Source organism: Pezoporus flaviventris, unplaced genomic scaffold (assembly GCF_033815535.1).
Source record: "Pezoporus flaviventris isolate CSIRO_AGI_PZ_B2104156 unplaced genomic scaffold, CSIRO_AGI_Pfla_v1 ptg000006l, whole genome shotgun sequence".
Taxonomy (NCBI): Eukaryota; Metazoa; Chordata; class Aves; order Psittaciformes; family Psittacidae; genus Pezoporus; species Pezoporus flaviventris.
This window is the reverse complement of record NW_026892554.1, coordinates 7,149,547-7,167,188: the sequence shown is the minus strand read 5'-3', so window position 1 is coordinate 7,167,188 and position 17,642 is coordinate 7,149,547. Positions and strand designations below refer to the sequence as shown.

The 17,642-nt window shown below is 42.2% G+C and overlaps 1 protein-coding gene across 5 annotated transcripts in view; it reads right to left on the bottom strand.

Annotated features, from left to right (window-relative positions):
- Positions 1-17,642, bottom strand: part of AKAP13 (A-kinase anchoring protein 13) — a 468,794-nt gene that overhangs the window by 397,430 nt on the left and 53,722 nt on the right. For all 5 annotated transcript variants that reach the window (XM_061446743.1, XM_061446746.1, XM_061446747.1 and 2 more), the window contains one exon: positions 10,046-10,090. In XM_061446743.1, the coding sequence (XP_061302727.1) occupies positions 10,046-10,090 (45 nt within the window). The remainder of the gene's footprint in view (positions 1-10,045; positions 10,091-17,642) is intronic.

The following is a 17,642-nucleotide window of genomic DNA, read 5'->3' as shown; positions in this document are numbered from 1 at the left end:
CTCACACAGCAACTCAAGGTGATAGCTTGCATATTTCATTAACGCTGCACTAAGCCAAATGATCTCCTCTTCCAACGGTAACCACAGAGCCATGACTGAAACACTGAGATACATGCAAAATAACTTTCTTCACCATTTTCTTCCCCCAAAGGTGAGATAGAATTTGGTCCAAGAATAAGATTAGCTTAACACGCTGATGGATAAAGTAAGGGGCAAGCAGGAATACAGAGTCAAAAGAGCATTTAGTTAGGACTCTTTGGATAGAAGGAAATGTGGGAAAAGACGGACATCTATGACAAACAGCCCTGAACTGATGCCTCCAGGCCCAAGCTGTCTCCCACAAGATCCATCCTGAGCGTGAACTGTGCTCAAAACACAGCATGGATGCCCTTGACTTGCCTGTCTGCAGAGCCAGCATCATTATAGCCAAGTTATCAACATAATCTCACAGCCACCATGTCCAAGGCCACTGCAGTGTCTAATCCTACAGCAGGTCTTTATTTGCAGAGAGATAAAGGGTCTGAGGAGAGCAAGGGGTGGACTTCCCAGCCTAAACCAATGCAAGCAACACAAACTCCTGCAGAAATGGGTACACTTGAGGAAATCCTTTGCTAGCAGCTCACATCCTTTAACAGAGCACGTCCCTATCAGTCTCCAAATCAATCACAGCTCGCAGATGAACCTTTACAGAGTGTCAAGATGCTGTTGCAAGTATTACATCCGTATTAATTCAGGCACCTTGTAGGAAATCTCTACAACAGAAAAATACATCAAATAACAGGATCTTGTTAATGGCAAAGAGACACGAGTGATCTTTACAGGTACATCTTCATGACATACCACTTTGCTACACAGAGCCAGAGAGGTTATTAGATCGGGCTGTTAATAGCTGTATCACTGCCTTAGCATGGGGCTCCACATGCTCTGCAGCGCTTATGTTACCAACACTTATTCAGAGCATGCTTCCTGCATCAGGTCACTGCCGCACTGTGCTATGCAGACAGCCTTCACAAAACTACTCAGCCAAGGTCATGTCCAATCCTTTTTAGCACTCAGGAAGAAGTGCTAGAACTAACAATAAAATTAACAGGAAAAATCAAAGTTGAGAAAAATAGAAAGATGGGAAAAGTGCCATTCACTATTTGTGTTATATATCTAAGGAGAAACTGCTATAATTTTACTGTTAGTCTGAAATTGGCTGTAGAGTGAAAATAATTCTTTTCTTTCATTTATTTGGGCAGTTTAGTGTTAGACCAGTCATTTAAAACATTCTGTGCCTGCTGTTCTCAGTCACCATTGCCTGAATACATAAGTATTGACAGTAACCCCTAATTTCTTCCAGTTCAAGCTCCGCATGGCTCTGGTACAGAGAAGGAATGGAGGTACACAAGCAGTAACACACCGAGGACTGCCCTTTAAACTATGCAAATCTCTGTGTAGTGCCACCACATGAAGACAAGATGGAGGAATTTCTCTATGGCAGAATATTGCCTCCAGTACCATCCCGTTTCCATAAATACTGATCTTACTGTTAAGGGTTTTTCTCAGAAACTGCTACAATCAATTCCCATAAAACACATCCAAATTGATGGCCACATCCTAAAGCCCCGTCTGTTCTTTACTACATTTAGAGAACTGAACTGGGCAATTTTATTACCAGCTGTTTCAGTGATTGATAGCATTTCCTGCTAATTACTCATGTAGCAATAACAACAGAATTGTTGTGCTTGGGAGAAATAGCGGGCAGCCTGAATGTATTCAGTGACTAACAGAAACGCAGCTATTCTCCTGGCACCAGAGAGGCAGAGAGAGTCACAGTTCCTGGAAGATAAGGTACATATGATGACACATTATTTGAAACAGTCACCTGTCATAGGGGTATTTTCACAAACAGCCTTGAGGAGCCTTTAAAGGGAAAAAGAAAAATCGGGTTTGAGCAGTAACATCCAAAGACAGGATTGCAGAAGGATGGTGTCTTCCTGGTACTTCAGCCTCCTCTAGAGCAAAACCTTTGAAGAGAGAGAGCTCCGAGTGTGTTTCAGAGCATTCAGGTTCATTTTCCTGCCAGTCTTCAAAGATTTCACAACTATAGTACTCAGAGCTGCTGTAATGACTGAGGCGCTTTTGAAAGTGACATTTTCTGCCATTAAAGAATGGAAACCATTATAACCAGTACCTTACTGAAGAAATACCCCCCAACATCCACAAACACTAGACAGATGAAACGCCTGCAATGCTTAACGAAACAGGTTGAAACAACTATACAAACACAGGCAGCCCTGCAGAGAGCGGCACTGAGTGTGTGTCCTGCAACAGAACAGCCACTTGATGGCAGTGCGCAGCATCAATCTTAGCACAGAACAATTAATCACGGTTTATTTGATTCCACTTAAACACAAGATGGAATTGCTCTACCGAGCAAGGCAGAGGACGAGCATTTGCAGAGACACCACGTGCGGCACAACCTTCAGAAGCAGACAGGAGGCAGTGCAGGAGATTTGAGGGGTTATTTGAAAATGAAATCAAATCAATGTCTTCCAAACCACTTACTCTCACTTGAGCTTTGCTGTCAGAACTGCCTCTATTCTAACAAAATGACTGTCAGCACTTTGAGACAGGAAATAAAGCAGGGACACGTAACTTGATGAATGAGATGGGAAATTTGTTTTGCCATTCTAAATGTAACAAGAATATTTATGAATATAAATACATTCCACAAAAGAAGAGCAGCTGAAGAGCATTTTCATCCTTTTAAACATCAAGCCCTGATTTTTGTTGCTCTTTCCTCCTGAAAGGAAGGGAGGTAACACTGTCAGCCACTGCTGGGGACGGGACACAGTCTATGAGCATCTTTCCAGATATTAACACATCATTATAAGAAATACAGAACCCTAAACTCAGAGCCCAAGCATGTAATAATGTTTGTCTCTAAGTGTGACAATATAAGGATTCTTTTTGCAGTTTCAGAAAACAGGCTGAAGTAATCTAATATTTCCCCAAAAGAGATTATGGTCTCTGCTGCTTTCTCACCTCCACCCCTACCCTGTACCAGCACCAGCATCTTTCTTCTGGACACTTTAAAGCTCACACATAATGCTGCAAAGCATTGGTAAATCAAGGGCACCATTTCAGATAAGTGCTCCAGACTTTAAGCTAGACCATTTGTTGTTTACCAGCACATTCATACCCACAAAACAGGATCACAGAAGGAAAGATCACAGGATCAAAGAAGAAATAGGTAATTATGGGAGGAGGGCTTTGAACCCAAGTCACCAACATTTGTAGTTTCAGATAATACGGAAGAAAGGGCCTCTGAGCTCCAGTTCCATCAGTGGCATATCCTGGAGAAAGGTGATGCTGACGGTCAGGCAGCCCCTTTCAACTTCTCCAGCCAAAGCTGCCTTCAGCAAATGCACAGAGGTGACCATTTCACATGGAGTCCTGTACTAACATTGCATAAACCTCATGAGCTTGTGAACACCTCACTTAAGAGGAGCAAGCCAAGAGAACAGCCTCGCAATAACCAAACTGTGCAACCCAAAGTCTTCATTTAGGTACCTGGGAAGTGAGAAGCAGCAGGTAGCTTGCCAGAGTATGGTGCAGAGCTTGGGGGACAGCTGCCAGATACCCACTGCAACAGAAGGGCATGGCTTCTTGTACGATGTAGACCAGAATTTGGGAAGTGGAGGATGAAAAGAATCTGGATCAAGGACGTAAGTGACAAACTTCACAGATGAGGTCAAGCACAGTTTAGTGAGGAAACCATTCTGCCTGCAGAATAAAAGCAGAACCAGACAAGCTGCAATGTGCTCCTCAAAAAATCATTTATTCAGGCATCCAATTGACTTAAAACTTGTTCTTCCACAAGCAACACAAGCAAATATTTGTAAATTATTTGTAGAAGGTGCTTAGAGGCCTTCCACTCATTCATAATTCAAAGATGTTTTGAAGGTGGGGCAGCAAGCTGGTTTGTTATTAAGAAGAAATCAAGCACCCAACAAATAAAAGACAAGAGGTTTATCAGATGCTCTCACCACAGAGCTGAACTGAACATCAAGGCTGGTTCTCCCCTTGCCTAAGGACCTCCAGAGAAAGACAGGGCTTATGTAGAGTAATTTTCGTGAGAAACTCCCACATCAAAAGCATGTGAAGTATGTTCTACTTTTTCTGTTGGACTGATCTCAGGTATTCAGGCATCCCAGTGGACTTTGTCACCATACATGCCACTAAGCAAATAAAGTCAGCATTAGTAGAAAAGTAACTAAACCACAGCTGCCAACCTCATGACATCTCACTGTAGGATTCTAAGGCATTTCGTTTTGTCCTTTTGTCCCCTGGGAAGAGAATGCTGATCGTTCATTACCTAGCACACAACAGTGCGTAAGTCACACCTGAGATGGTTCCAGCCAAGGTAACAAGTCGGCTGCCACCTTACCTGCACAACACCTTGCTGCACTCACAGACATGAGGAACCGCAGCACTTGGGACAGACACTGCTGCCATAAGCCTCAAGTCTTCTGTATTATCAACTTCCTTTCTTTAACCCTTTCATATTTATTCAAAAGAGGCTTTTTTCTTAAAACATGAACATCAGAGACTATCACAATAGGTATTGTTTTCACGCACTTCACAGGGCATCATGCTGCATGAAATATGCAAATGGGTGAAAAATACTATAATCATTATCCTTTTTGTCTCATTTCAGATTAAAACAGGACACACTGGGAAACCTACAGGAGTGGTTCATTCATTAACAGAAGAGAGGACCTACTGTACCCAAAACCCAGGTTATATTAAGAGAGGGTCAATGCATTCTTTCTGAGGCTTTTGAAGTTCATACTTCATTAAGCTGCATGACATTTTGGCTTGGAAGTGGAAGCTCTCATCTCTGTAAAAACTCTCCTTGAAAAACTCTGCAGGTTACACAGCTCCTAAGTGGCAGTTTATACAAGAGACTCCATCCCCAGACCTGATTAAAGACCAAAGTCAATGGAAGAGTTTTATCAATTAAGTGTTTGCCCTCCCATGCAATCACCAGTTATGACACATTTGGGTTTGTCACTCCAAATAACGTGGGCACACCTTAGACAAACCATGCAGAGGAGGAGTGCTGTGATTTAAAACAAGTTTGTTCCTTTTAATCAAAAAGGAAAAAGGAAGAAAGTTTGCAGTACTGCATCATGGTTCTCCAGCTGCTAATCGTTTCCACTTCACACCCACTGATCATTATCGCCATGGAAAAAACATTCCCCTCTTAAAGGCAGATCCAAGGTTGTAGCCTTGGTAGTAATCAAGCAAAGATGACACTTAATGCTTCCCAGCTCCTTCCCTGCATATAACCTCAGTCCTTTTCCAGCACATTCATACCCAATACTGCTTTCAGATTATTCTTCTATAAAAGAAAACCAGCACTGATCTCAGAGTGGCAGGAGATGCAACTGGGTCAGAAGAACGACCAATAGCATTGCAAAGATCCTGTAACTACCAGAAGCTGAAATCACAATCCATGCAGGTGACTTTTGAAGTAAGATTTTTCAGGACATTGTATGCAGTTAGAAAACTTGACCTTGATCATTTACTCACATGCACTCTCTATTTATTAAAGTTTGGTTGAAAACAGGGACACAGCTTGTGATTCCTTGATCCTGTTGTAATTAAATCTCCTGCTGAATACTCTGCTGGACTCTCAATTAATGGTTGCATTTATAAAAGATCAACACTTCACCTTTACAAAGCTCTTTCCCATTTTCCTTCTCTTGCCTGGCTGTTAGCAGCAATCGAGTTTAAGCTAAGAGACTAATTTAAATGATTTCACTTACAAACACGAATCACAACAATGAAAAGGTGACTTAATAATAAACCTCCTTCGTTCTGAGCACTGCTAACCCTTTTTTTCCTATCCACATGCTCCTTAATGATCTGGATATTCCTATAATATACTGACAATATCTAGGAAGTACCTTACAAGTTGAAAATATGACTCTTTCTGGTCTCTTTTCTTTGAAAAAGTGATTATCACTGAGGTCATTTCAAGTACTTAACAAAACCAGAACTGAAGCTCCTGAATTCTCACCTCCCATCAACCAAAGACACTTGCAACTCTCTCACTCCCATTCCTGACAGGGAGTTGAAGAGTTTGTTCCTTGAGTTTGAGACCTGGCTTCTCAAGCAAAGCCCCAGGCAGAGCAGAAATAGGGTCTGAAACGCTGTCCATCCACTATGCTGTGCTTGGTAAGAGTTCCCTTATCAATGGGACAGCACTGAAATACAAGAGGGATGTGGGTAAAGCTGGTTTCGGATTTGATCCAATTTTGTTGTGTTTGATCTCACAACAGAGATGTTGTTCATCAACAGAGATGTTCCCAACTGCAGTCTGAGACAGGCAACCAAAGGATTGTCCAGCTACACAGACTTTTTTGCACATTCTACAGCAAAATGCACGTGAAGAAATCAATGTATCTGAAGGACTTTGTATTACAGAGCCCCTTTTCCACAGAATATCTGCAGCTGCCCCAAAGACTATGTAAAGCATGACCCATGTAATTACACACTTGGAAGAAAACGACTCATGACAACAGCAGCAACAGAAATCAGATACACTCAGTCCAGCCAAGTGACAGTTGCTTTTTGTAACCATGACCTGTGCTAGTGAAAAGCTGGGAGATAAAGCTCATTCTCTGTTAAAACCCTCCCAGTGCTATAATGAGCACAGATCTAGAGACCATCCCTGCATTAGTCAAGCTTGTACCACAAAGTTTAAGACCACTGCTACAATATGGAGAACTCGAACCCTCATCATCACAATTATGTGAACCACAGGAGACCTTATCCATGACTTCCCCCCTCTACTATCCCACTTCTTCAGAACATCACTGCTAGCAGCAAGATAGCCGCTCCTGTCAGTACCCCATGGAGATACCTGAGGAAGGAGGAAGAGGAACAGCTTTATTTCAAATTCATATCACAATATTAAGCCACAGACTCTGCAAAGTAACACTGCCTTTTATGAAGGCAATTATGTGTTGACAACGGGATAGCTGCTTGACCTACAGCCTGTTTAAACACCAGCATTAACGGTATCAACACCGCGGTGAACCTTCCCTGTGCTATATTGAGGAACACTTTGCTTCCCTATCTCTCCTGGCATGAGCTCCTCTGCCCCATGACTGTGCTGTTGTGAGCTGCACCAAGCTCAGGGGCCAGGACTGCTCCTTAAACAGCGTTAAGGGGAGGTAACGAACAGCTCCGGGTGAGAGCTATGATGCTCCTGGGGGGACCAACTGAACAAGCCAGGGGCCAGTGGTTTGCAGAGGAAAGGCTGAGCTCTTTTGTCCCAGCCCAAACCTGCAGCACCATAACGCTCAACTCCAGTTTGTGCAACCTCATTAACCAGGGAACAATCAGACTTAAATGGGACAAGACACATACAAACACAAAACCACCATACTTATTACATGTTTTCCACCTTATCTCTTTATCTTTACACTTACAAAGGGCTCACAAGCTCTGCAGAAGCAGGACAGCTGATATTTATAGAAGAAGTAAAGTCCAAGCAGCCAAAAGAAGGTACCAAGGATGCAGCAGGTGGGCTTCCCTCTATTTACATACATTGGCTCAAATAATCCAAGAATCTCCATCCCTTCTACTAGTGCCTATGTGGACGTACCATCTTTTCCATTACCCGCAAAACCTTGATCTCAAGCACAGCAGACATCTCAGGTTCCCAAAAGACTTTTCATAATTGTAAGGTATTCATCTGGGCAACCTAGTAATTACCAGATAGGATAAAACATGCTCTAGCTCTCTAATTGCCTTCCAGGAATTGAACTGGAGACATCTTTTTTTTACTTTCTCTTCCCAAAAGGAGCTCAGCAATGCTGCCGATAACTGCTAATGGAGCTTTGAGAATGAAGCTCTTGCAAGCTTTAACAAAAATAATAAACAAAATTAAGTAATCTTTAACCTATTGGCTTCAAAGACAAAGAGCACAAAGGATGCAATGCAAAGGTGTCAAGAACAAATCAGTGAAATTTAGGGAGAGTAGACTAATTCAGGGATCCCCTGACATGTTTGTATTGCCTCCTAGTTCCAGTTGTTTACAGAGATGAAATTCCTCATGGAGAATTTCACAGCATATGGCTCTTAGGTATCTGACAACAAGCTCAAGGAGCCTACACCAGGAAAACAGAGTTGACATCGCTTTGAAGAAGGAACCTGATGAGGTTTGTTAAGCACCTATCAATGGCCAGGCTGCAAGGCTGTTGTGTCTGCCTTTTGAACAATAAAATACCAGGACCTGCTGCTCACACCCAACAACTCTCGGATGAGCTGAGATGTCAATTAATAACACATGGAAAGAAAAACTGATCTTAAAATGCACAAAGCATTTATACTGAGAGCAAACAGGAAGACTACATCCTGACTTTTGAAGGTCTTTGAGTTTCTATTTTGCCCCCTGCCTTCCTTAAGCTACCAAACTCTGTTTGTTTTGAAAGGGAGCTGATTTGCAGATACACCTGGCCAGGGGAGGAGGAGGAAGAGAGAAAGGGGAGTCACCAATGTATTAATAATGCCATCACCAACTTATTTGCATTGCGACAAAACACTACACCGAGTGCCATATAATCATTATTTCACACTGGGCATTGACCTCAGCCCAGTCCTCCTCACTATCACGTGGGGATGAGGACTTTTAAGTGTACCACTCCGGTATTACACATTAAATACAAACCCACACAAAACAGTGGGAAAATAAACTAATCCAGAAGATAAGACTAGGAAAACAAAGACTCCAGATTAGTTAAGTCATATGCTGTTCAAAAGATATAAGGATAATTTTGTCCTGCCTTCTACCACTCATGTGCTTCTACCATGGCATTTTTATCATATATTTGTACACAGGACACATTAAAAGGAAATAAAACTTAAGTTTCTTCAATGTCAAGATGCATTCAGTAGGCTTGCGACTGAAAAAATTCAAGCAACATTTAGTTGCAAAATATAGGATATGGTGGTGAAGAGCCATTCTCCCAAAAGCAGGTCACACTACACAGTGTTTTAATGTTGCTCCAAGCACAGAACATAGTACTGTAAGTAGAGAATAAGTTCCAGTGCAAACTTCCACCTGGTAATTAAAAGTAGGCAAGGTTTAAAAGCTTCCATAGCACTGAAGGTCAATATGATCCATTATTTACAACACACGCTTTCCAAGATACCACCAGTCCTGATCATTTCCTCCTTCCTTCCCCTTAGAAGCCACAATTGCAAGCAATTTTCCCTCCAAATTTTCCACCCCTGCATCCAGCTCTACCCTCATTACACACAAGGTCTGTGGGTAGGACCATAAGCACAGGACGGCTTCCTCAGCTAAGCCTGTTCTGAGCATGGCAATATGGAAAGCAAACGGTTACAAACCTGGCTGGCAGCTTTGGCACAGATTTAACACACATGCAACACACCCCCACAAATCTAGGCCTAATTTGACAGTCCCCATGTTCTGCAACAAAGCTGCTATTCAAGAGCGAGAGGAAGCTTGTTCTTTATTAATGCAGCCATCGAGGTTACGAGCTTCCAGGAGGCTGACGTAAACCAGACCCTGCTGCAGCAGCCACAGCACAGCTGAGCCTGTCGCCGCTTCCAGTTCCTCCCTGCCACGTTGAAAACTCCAACCAGGAAAATATTATCACAGTGGGCAAGCGCTGCGCACCAGGATGCCCTGTTTTCCACACAAGCAATTTCTTCTTACCACCTCTCAACACCATCAACTCACAAGAGCACAGCCATGCACTGGGGAGAAAACAAATCAAAATGGGTTTGCCTGCACGGTGACAGCAATACATGTCTCAGAACTTTATAACTGTCTATTGGAAAGACAGAGGATCTCTGGGACTTACCTGAGTGTTACCACTGAGCATTTGCAACTGAATTAATACAAATAATGTCTTTGGGAGCAAAGAGAAAAAGAGCAGCATCCCCAGAAAGGGTGGTGGGAAGCATTTTGTGTGGCTAGGAGGAAAGGAAAAAACGCTTAAGATTTTGTACTCACATATAATGGAGCTTGCTGTGGATTAAGTTTCATGACCTCTGAACACTGAAACAGAACAGAAACGACAAGTTAACAATATTTTCCATAAAATTTTAGGTACTGCATAAGCTGCTTTAGCACCGTACATCACTTCTCCAACAGTCACTTTTACACAATGATCTTCTGTTTTCTCTCTTTGTAGATCTGTCAATGATATTTACTTATTTATGCTCACATTAAGCAAAGCCAACTCCAAAATGATCGGGAGAGCAAAGCACTCATCTGAGCTGTCAGCTATGTCGGTACTAAGAATATCCCAGGTGAAATTTGCTTCCCCATCACAGCCATCTCAGTTCATGTTTCCTCCTAGCAACCCTCACTTCCTGTCTTCTGTTTATGACAATAAGCAATCCTCAACCGCTATCTGCCCACCAATTCCCACATAGCCACCCAAAAAACTGCTTGTAAAGATCTGTGGTTCACTCCACTGCTGGAGAAGACCAATTATTACACTGCCCAAGTAACTTGGTGCCATTTCCCTCCCCCTTCCACTGGATTGTTCAAGAGGCATTTTTAAAGTACATAAAAATCAAACTGTCAAAAATGCTCCTTGCAAAACGGAGAGAAAACTTCCAGAAAAGATGATGCTCCTGATTCTGCAGTGGCATTTTTCACAGTCAAAAACTAACCAACACTTGTCCTACCAAGGTGATTTTAATTAAGAAGCTTTCCCCTGCTCAGTCTGCCCCTGGAATTTCCATGTAACTTGGTGAAAGTTATTTGCATTGAGCTTGGAATCATTTGAACCAGAATTTCACTTGCATTAATTTCTCCATTCCAACAGAAAAGCTGTATGTTTTCATTTAATGTGTGTATTAAGAGGTCCAGGATCCTAAGATGAAGGAATGCAAAACAATTAAAAATGGAATTTCTGCTGTTGCTCATGTCTGCAGTACTGGTAATGCTCTGCAAGTACTTCAAACCCTTTTTAAAAGGGATGAAATACCACTATGCTTCTCATACAAAAAACACAGGGTCTGGTTCATACTTCGTTCCTTTCCAGATCCCACAGTTTGCCTTTAGTGAGACAGAAATTAAACCACAGCCTAAGTTTTCTTAGCTGATTCCAGCTATCCCTGCTCCCTCACACGCTCGCCTTACTTTACAAAGAAGCGTTTTGGCACTGCTTGGTTTAAAATGCCTGAGCTACCTGCCAAGCCTGCTCATCAAAACACAGGCCTGCTGCAAAAGGTCCTCTGAGACAGCCAAGACACAAATATTCCAGTCCTACTGAGGGCTCAGAGAGAAAAGAAGAAACAAAGCCAAAGGATTCACAAGCCCTGCCAATCTCCTTCATGACCTATCTGAGCCTCTCTGCCCCATTCTGAATCTGGACATCTCAAACAGGGTACCAAAACGTTGTAAGAGTGTTTATTGTACCTTATGGAACCATGGTTGGAAAAACTCCCTTTTAAGCCCACTTCACATTTGGATTTTAACAAAGGCTCACTGCAATTGACCAGTTCTCTCAGGAAGCAAAATTAAGAGTTGTAGTCTAACATGGCAATTTGGTAGTATGTGGATATGACTTTTAAGCAGCACAATCAGGATCAAAACAGTTCTGTCTCAGATGCTAATGTTTAAAGGGAGCTAATATAAAGCATCGTCTTCTCGCCACATCTTTTGAAGTCTTGACAAGTAACTGAAGCACTTTTCTGTTTGCTGATAAAAGATACACCATGATATACCTTCAAAGAAAAAGGAATCTATACTTTTGCATTTACATCAGCTACTAAGATTACTCCTTATCCCCAAAATCCAGCCATCATTCTACACAAACAATATTACTACTGACCTTCTACAGGATAAGAAGCAAGTTAAAGGATATCATGTTAGAAAAATGAATCAGAAAAACAGAACATGACAGGTTTGCATTTGCCCAAGACACTACAGACAATACATATTATTTACTCCAAGTATCTCTCTACTCCCAAGTAATTTAATTTTATCACCTATTTCAGTTTCTCAGGAGCTTTTTCTGAGGAAAGGAAGTTATTCTAATGTACCCAAATATGTTCTTCCCTTCTTTGTTTAATAGCTTTACATCTTCCCTATCACAGTTCACAGGTATCTTATTGTTACCCTTGCCATTACACACAATAACTTATGTGACCTGAAAGCAAATTACATCTCTGTTCACTCACCCTGGGTTTCAACCACAGCTGTTTGCTTGGCTTTGGCAAACTCACAGGGCACCAGCCAGCTTCTCACCCTCCACAGGGTGTTCTCACCACTGCCTCATCCCTCCTGCTCCACTTTGTTAGCTCTAAGTTATCAAGCCAGTGCTTTCTAAACAGTCCCATCCAAAGCCTCGTGAAATAAAGAGGAAGGTCAGAAGTGCAAGCCTACCCTTTTCAGCAAAGCCACAGAGGAACCTGTATTACACCATGGCTAATGCTTCATTGACACTTGGGTTGCTCTGCTGCAGGACTGATCAGCTGTGAGCCCTCTCCCTGCTTTCACAAATCTTGTACAAGATGCCATCGTAGCATCTGCCACCAACACCCATCACACCTTCATAAAAAGGAGAAACCACAGTTGACGTGCTCCATCACAAGGTCTAGACTGCCAGATTTACCCAAAGTGATAAGCTTTTAAGTTACACGTTACATTAGGTACAATTTAGCTTGAAGTCCCAACATGCAAACACTGCCTATGCTCCTTTGATGCTATTTTTCATCATCCTTTTTTATGAAGCAGACAATGAGTGGTAGTAAGCATGTTCATTAAGACTAGTGGTGGAAACTAGTAAAAAACTAGTAGAAACTAGTCCAGCTCAAATAGGCTGCACTGAAGGTATTAACAATCTGTACAGAACATCAGCATGCCCTCCACAGAGCATTTAGGTTCCTGTAATTCAAGGAATAAAGTGAAATGGCATCCTCTGATCTTTGCCATCCAACAGAAGAGCAGGCCATTGTGTCCCGGTCCATCAACATCCTGGGAGATGCCTGATAACAGCCAAGTAGAGAAAGGAATGAGAAAGGAGAAAGACATGTACAGATCAGGAAAGGATGGGTTGACAATAAAATCTCCCACGTGTAACCTGCTTCTGTAATAGCAGAGTTAGTTTTGGCTGTAATGACAGTGACACAACTCACAGAGTCCAAAAGAACAAAACACCTGACTGAAACCAGGACAGCAAGGATGGGAGAATACTGACACTTCTCACCAAGGAAAATCAGAGGAGGCCTATGAGTTCAACTGAATGACCACTTTTTGTTGGGTTTCTTTGGCAAGAGAAGTACACAACAGCAGCAAAATAAAGCACCACTGCTGAACACCTGGTCTTGCCAAGAAAACTAAAATCCTTCTTTCTTTTTTACCCATCTTACCAGTTGACCCTTACATCATTATTTGAAATGATCTCTCATTTCACAACGCACATGTCAGCCCAATTTTTCAAAGGATGCAAACTGAGTTTGCGAGGAGACAGGCAGGTTTGGAAGATATTTTATCATCTTGTTAGGAAACGCTTTGGCAAAAACATGAGAAAAAAAACGAGTGTCAGATAAGCCTGAATGACTACACTGCGTCAGCAAAGGACTAAATTTAGGCTTCTAGACATGTGAACTTCTCCAGCCAGTGGGTGGGCAGGGAGCAGCTTCAAAATTCATTGCAGTAAGAAAAGGGGAAAAAAAAAAGAAAGACCACATTATATTGGTAATAATCAAACCAAGATGCATAAGGACCGCAATATAGTGGATTAGTAAGTTGGAGTCCTGTAAGTGTTAAAATTAGGGAAGAACGAAAAAGGGGGTGGAAGGGATAGGGAGGCCAAACTGTGTCTTCCCCTATATTAGGGTAACACGTCCTTCAAGTTGATGCTTGTTCTGAGCCCTATAAAGCAATTTCCATCTTTTAAGGAAGGCAGCACTTGCTCTATCAGGTATCCTACATGGCCGGGAGGGAGAATACCAGGCCCTACCATGACATCAGGATCTGGACTGCACATGAACTGCCCTGAAAGCTGAGCTAACAGGAATAGGCAAATACAAATCCCACCACCCCTCTCCAGCACAAAGAGTCATGCTATGGGAATCCTCACGGCAGCCAGCAGGTTCTGCTCCAGAAGTAGCCGCTTGTACTTAAAACATTCATATTATTTCTTGTAAATAGCTGAATCTTTTGAACTTTGGTGCCTGGGAGGTTTATCACATGCTCTGCAGCCATGCAGACACTTGCCTTGCAATGTTTCTGGAATGGTACTAGAATTTCCCCCTTAGGATAACACAGTGAAATCCCCTGCGTTTGCAAATCTGAAAGCAGGACACAAAATGAAAGTCCAGGGTCAAGTTCCCAAAAGCAACAGTGGTTTTAGACATTACAAAGATCTGCATAGGTCAGTAAAATCAAAAGCTACTGAAGCCTTCTCAAAACGGGAAGGATACCTTTCTGCTCTGTTAAGCATTAAAGAATTAATACAGTGAGTCACTTGTAGAGTATTCAAGTCACTTGTAGAGAACTTAAGTGTTATTTTGCATAAAATTCCATGGAAGAGGACAAAATGACTATGCTTGATTTCTACAGGTAACATCTGACAAGGAAAGAAAGGAAAGAAACAAACACCCAATGTTTATTTGCTTTACTGTGGTTCCCAAGCCCTCAGCCAGGATTAGGACTCCATCGGTTGCGTGCTGTAAAAATGTCAATGCCAACAGTTTCTGCCCTGAAGAGTTCACAAATAAGCACAGGCAGTGGGGATACAAACACCAAGTGCCTAAACAATAAATCCTCTTCATCCACTACTCCCAGCTACCATTTCATTTAACCATAATCAGTTGGCTTATTTCTTTCAGGCATCTCAGGCAAAGCACACATCTTGAGGACAAACCTGAAAGTAAGACCAATGGTCCTTTAGATCAACCCACTCCACATACAAGCAGTAATGCTGGAGATCTTCAAACACCACAGAGCTGACAAATGGTGAAGCTCAGCTTCCTTATGCTCCCCAGCATCCATTCCTGGCTGCTTGGCTCCACAAGCCATACAAGGAGTATATAAGAAAGAAAACACTGCGCCACCCTCAAGGCCTTAACCTCGGAGGGATATCCTGTTTATAGAGATATTTTCATTTTAATCAGAAAAGAGCTTTTTCAAACTTTTCAAGTTCAGCTTTAAGTGTTTTTTAGATAAAATTCCATTTTAGATATACTTTAAATTTAACCTTTGCTGACCCTTACCTGAATCTCAACACTTACCTCTCGTTTTGTTTTATTTTAGCATTTGATTTCAGAAACAATGATCTGTATTTGCAAACCTTCAAGCATGCAGTCCCAGCTGTACAAAAACCAAACAATCCCAGCCATAAAGAGCTTGTGGTTGCGGGCATGAAAGAACAGTCAAAACCCACACAGAGTATCTGAAGCATTAAAACAGATAAGCAAAAATGCAGAGAAAGCAGGATGGCTTTCCAGCTCTAAAGGGGACCATATCACAGCATCCAAACAGGCAGTCCAAACTACATATAGCCAACGTAAGTTAGAGAAGCACTGTTTGTGCTGCTTATCTGCAAGAGAGCAAGCCATAAATAGAATTTCTTTTGTACTGTAACACTGCCATCAACACATACACCCACAGCAGGGCAACCTGCCTTATGGCCAGTTCTCAAGATCCCCACTTTTTTAGACCAACAACCCAAAAGCTGTATAAGAGTTTAAAGAAATGCAGGGATTTTCTAGGAACACAGAGCCACCCCCATCACTGAGCTGCATCGCTTCCTTCTATACGGCTGCACTACAAACATAAAACCAAAGCTTCCAAAAGCACACCAAAGCACAGCATCCTCAAGGGCTCTCTCCCATGCTCTGGTTTTACAGAATGCTAATTTATGAAGTGCTTGGAAATATCAAGAGGCTTGGGTTTCAGGCCCTACAGTGCTCCTGCTCTGAACAACACAAGATAAATAAAGATGGGGAAATAGCAAGTGGGGGGGGGGGGGAAATCGGAGAGGAGACCAAGTGGCCATATACAGATGAATTCTTGCTGGAGCCATGAATTTCATATAAAGAGAACTAAAATAGCAACGTCTTTCACAAGTTTATTGCTCTCCCCTAGTGTCAAGGGAATTACCAAGCTGGAATATTCCCCTTTTCTTATGAGTGGTATATGACATTAATGCATTGCATTATCCATCATCAGTCTCCTTGCTTTTCTGTTAGCACAGAAAAGGCCTTTCTTGGTTTACGGTCTTGACTTTTGTTTTATTTTCTACCTGTTGCAAAACATCTGAAAATGGAAAGAAACAATGACTTGAGGGTTTCATTAATTATATTTTCTTATTTAGTGTTTTTCCCTTAGAGTGTCTTCCTACAAAGTTCAGACCTACAACAAGTTACTTTCATCCTGTGGTGTTGGGTGAGGCACAGGTTTGCTCACACACTTTGTCCCACAAGCTTCATTCATACTGAACAGAAGCCGGAACTCGCCATTCATTAAATGAACAAGCAAAATGAACCCATAACGCAGTTCTTCATTAATGTGCATGGATAAAATTGTATAAATAGAGTAGCTGCAATTGCAGTGAGCAAAACAAACCTTAAGACAGAAGATGAACGAACATCCTTTCAGCATCAAACTATTAAATGCAGAATGACTTTCCCTGTAGCTATACTAAATGCATCATTTTGTATACACGGTCATAAGTAGGAGGCTGTTGGAATGAGAAGCAACCCATCCCAAGTTTATTTTGCAGACACACAAGAAAGTGATACCACCAGCAAAAGCCATTGACTGTGGAAAGGAGAGGAGGTCAGGAAACAAGAAACCACACTTCAAACATGCAGCAGCGAAAAGGTTACCGGCACATTGCAGCATTGCGTTTACCATCACAGCTGAGTCTAGAACTTAAAAAAACCAGATATCTGTGTACAATCACCTGAGCTTATGTAACTTGCTGAAGATTATGTTTTGTCACTGAACTGATTGCTTAAAGAAAAGCAAATATATCCCGCATGCAGCATTTCCACAGGTGATGCTCTTCCCAGCTGTGTCCTGCCTGCAAACAAAACCATATGCTGCCATTCAGATATAGATACACAGCAGTTTCCTTTGGCTGTGAGGGATGGAAAGAAGGTTTAAAGGTGCTTTGTGTTAGCCTGGCTGTACCCTCACCCTCCTCCAAAGACACAGATGTAGCCCAGCAAGCCACCCTTGGGAAAACCAGACGCACCCAGAGTGCTTTCACAGCCAAGAAGCTTCCTGACACCCTTCTCCCCCTTGGAAAAAAATCTAAAAGAACATTTAATTGCAAAATTTTCCTAAAATCCCATTTGTTTTTGTTGGTTTGAATGGTTTTGGAAACCTCGGTTCCGTGGCCTTCACGTACAACAGCCCAAACAGGAGCCAGGAGTTGCTCAAGCTGAGCAACTTGCAGGTTATGCCACAGCAGAGGGCCAGGAGCATGGCTGCAGCACAAGCTAACAGAGCGTCACTGATTTAATTGACTGATGATTTAATAAAATGCTCTGGATACAGATTAACTTGCTTTGCTTAATGTAGCTCAGCTTCCTGGCTGCAGGAGCCAGCCCAGCGCTGTTCCTGGGCTGGGAGCTGGGCT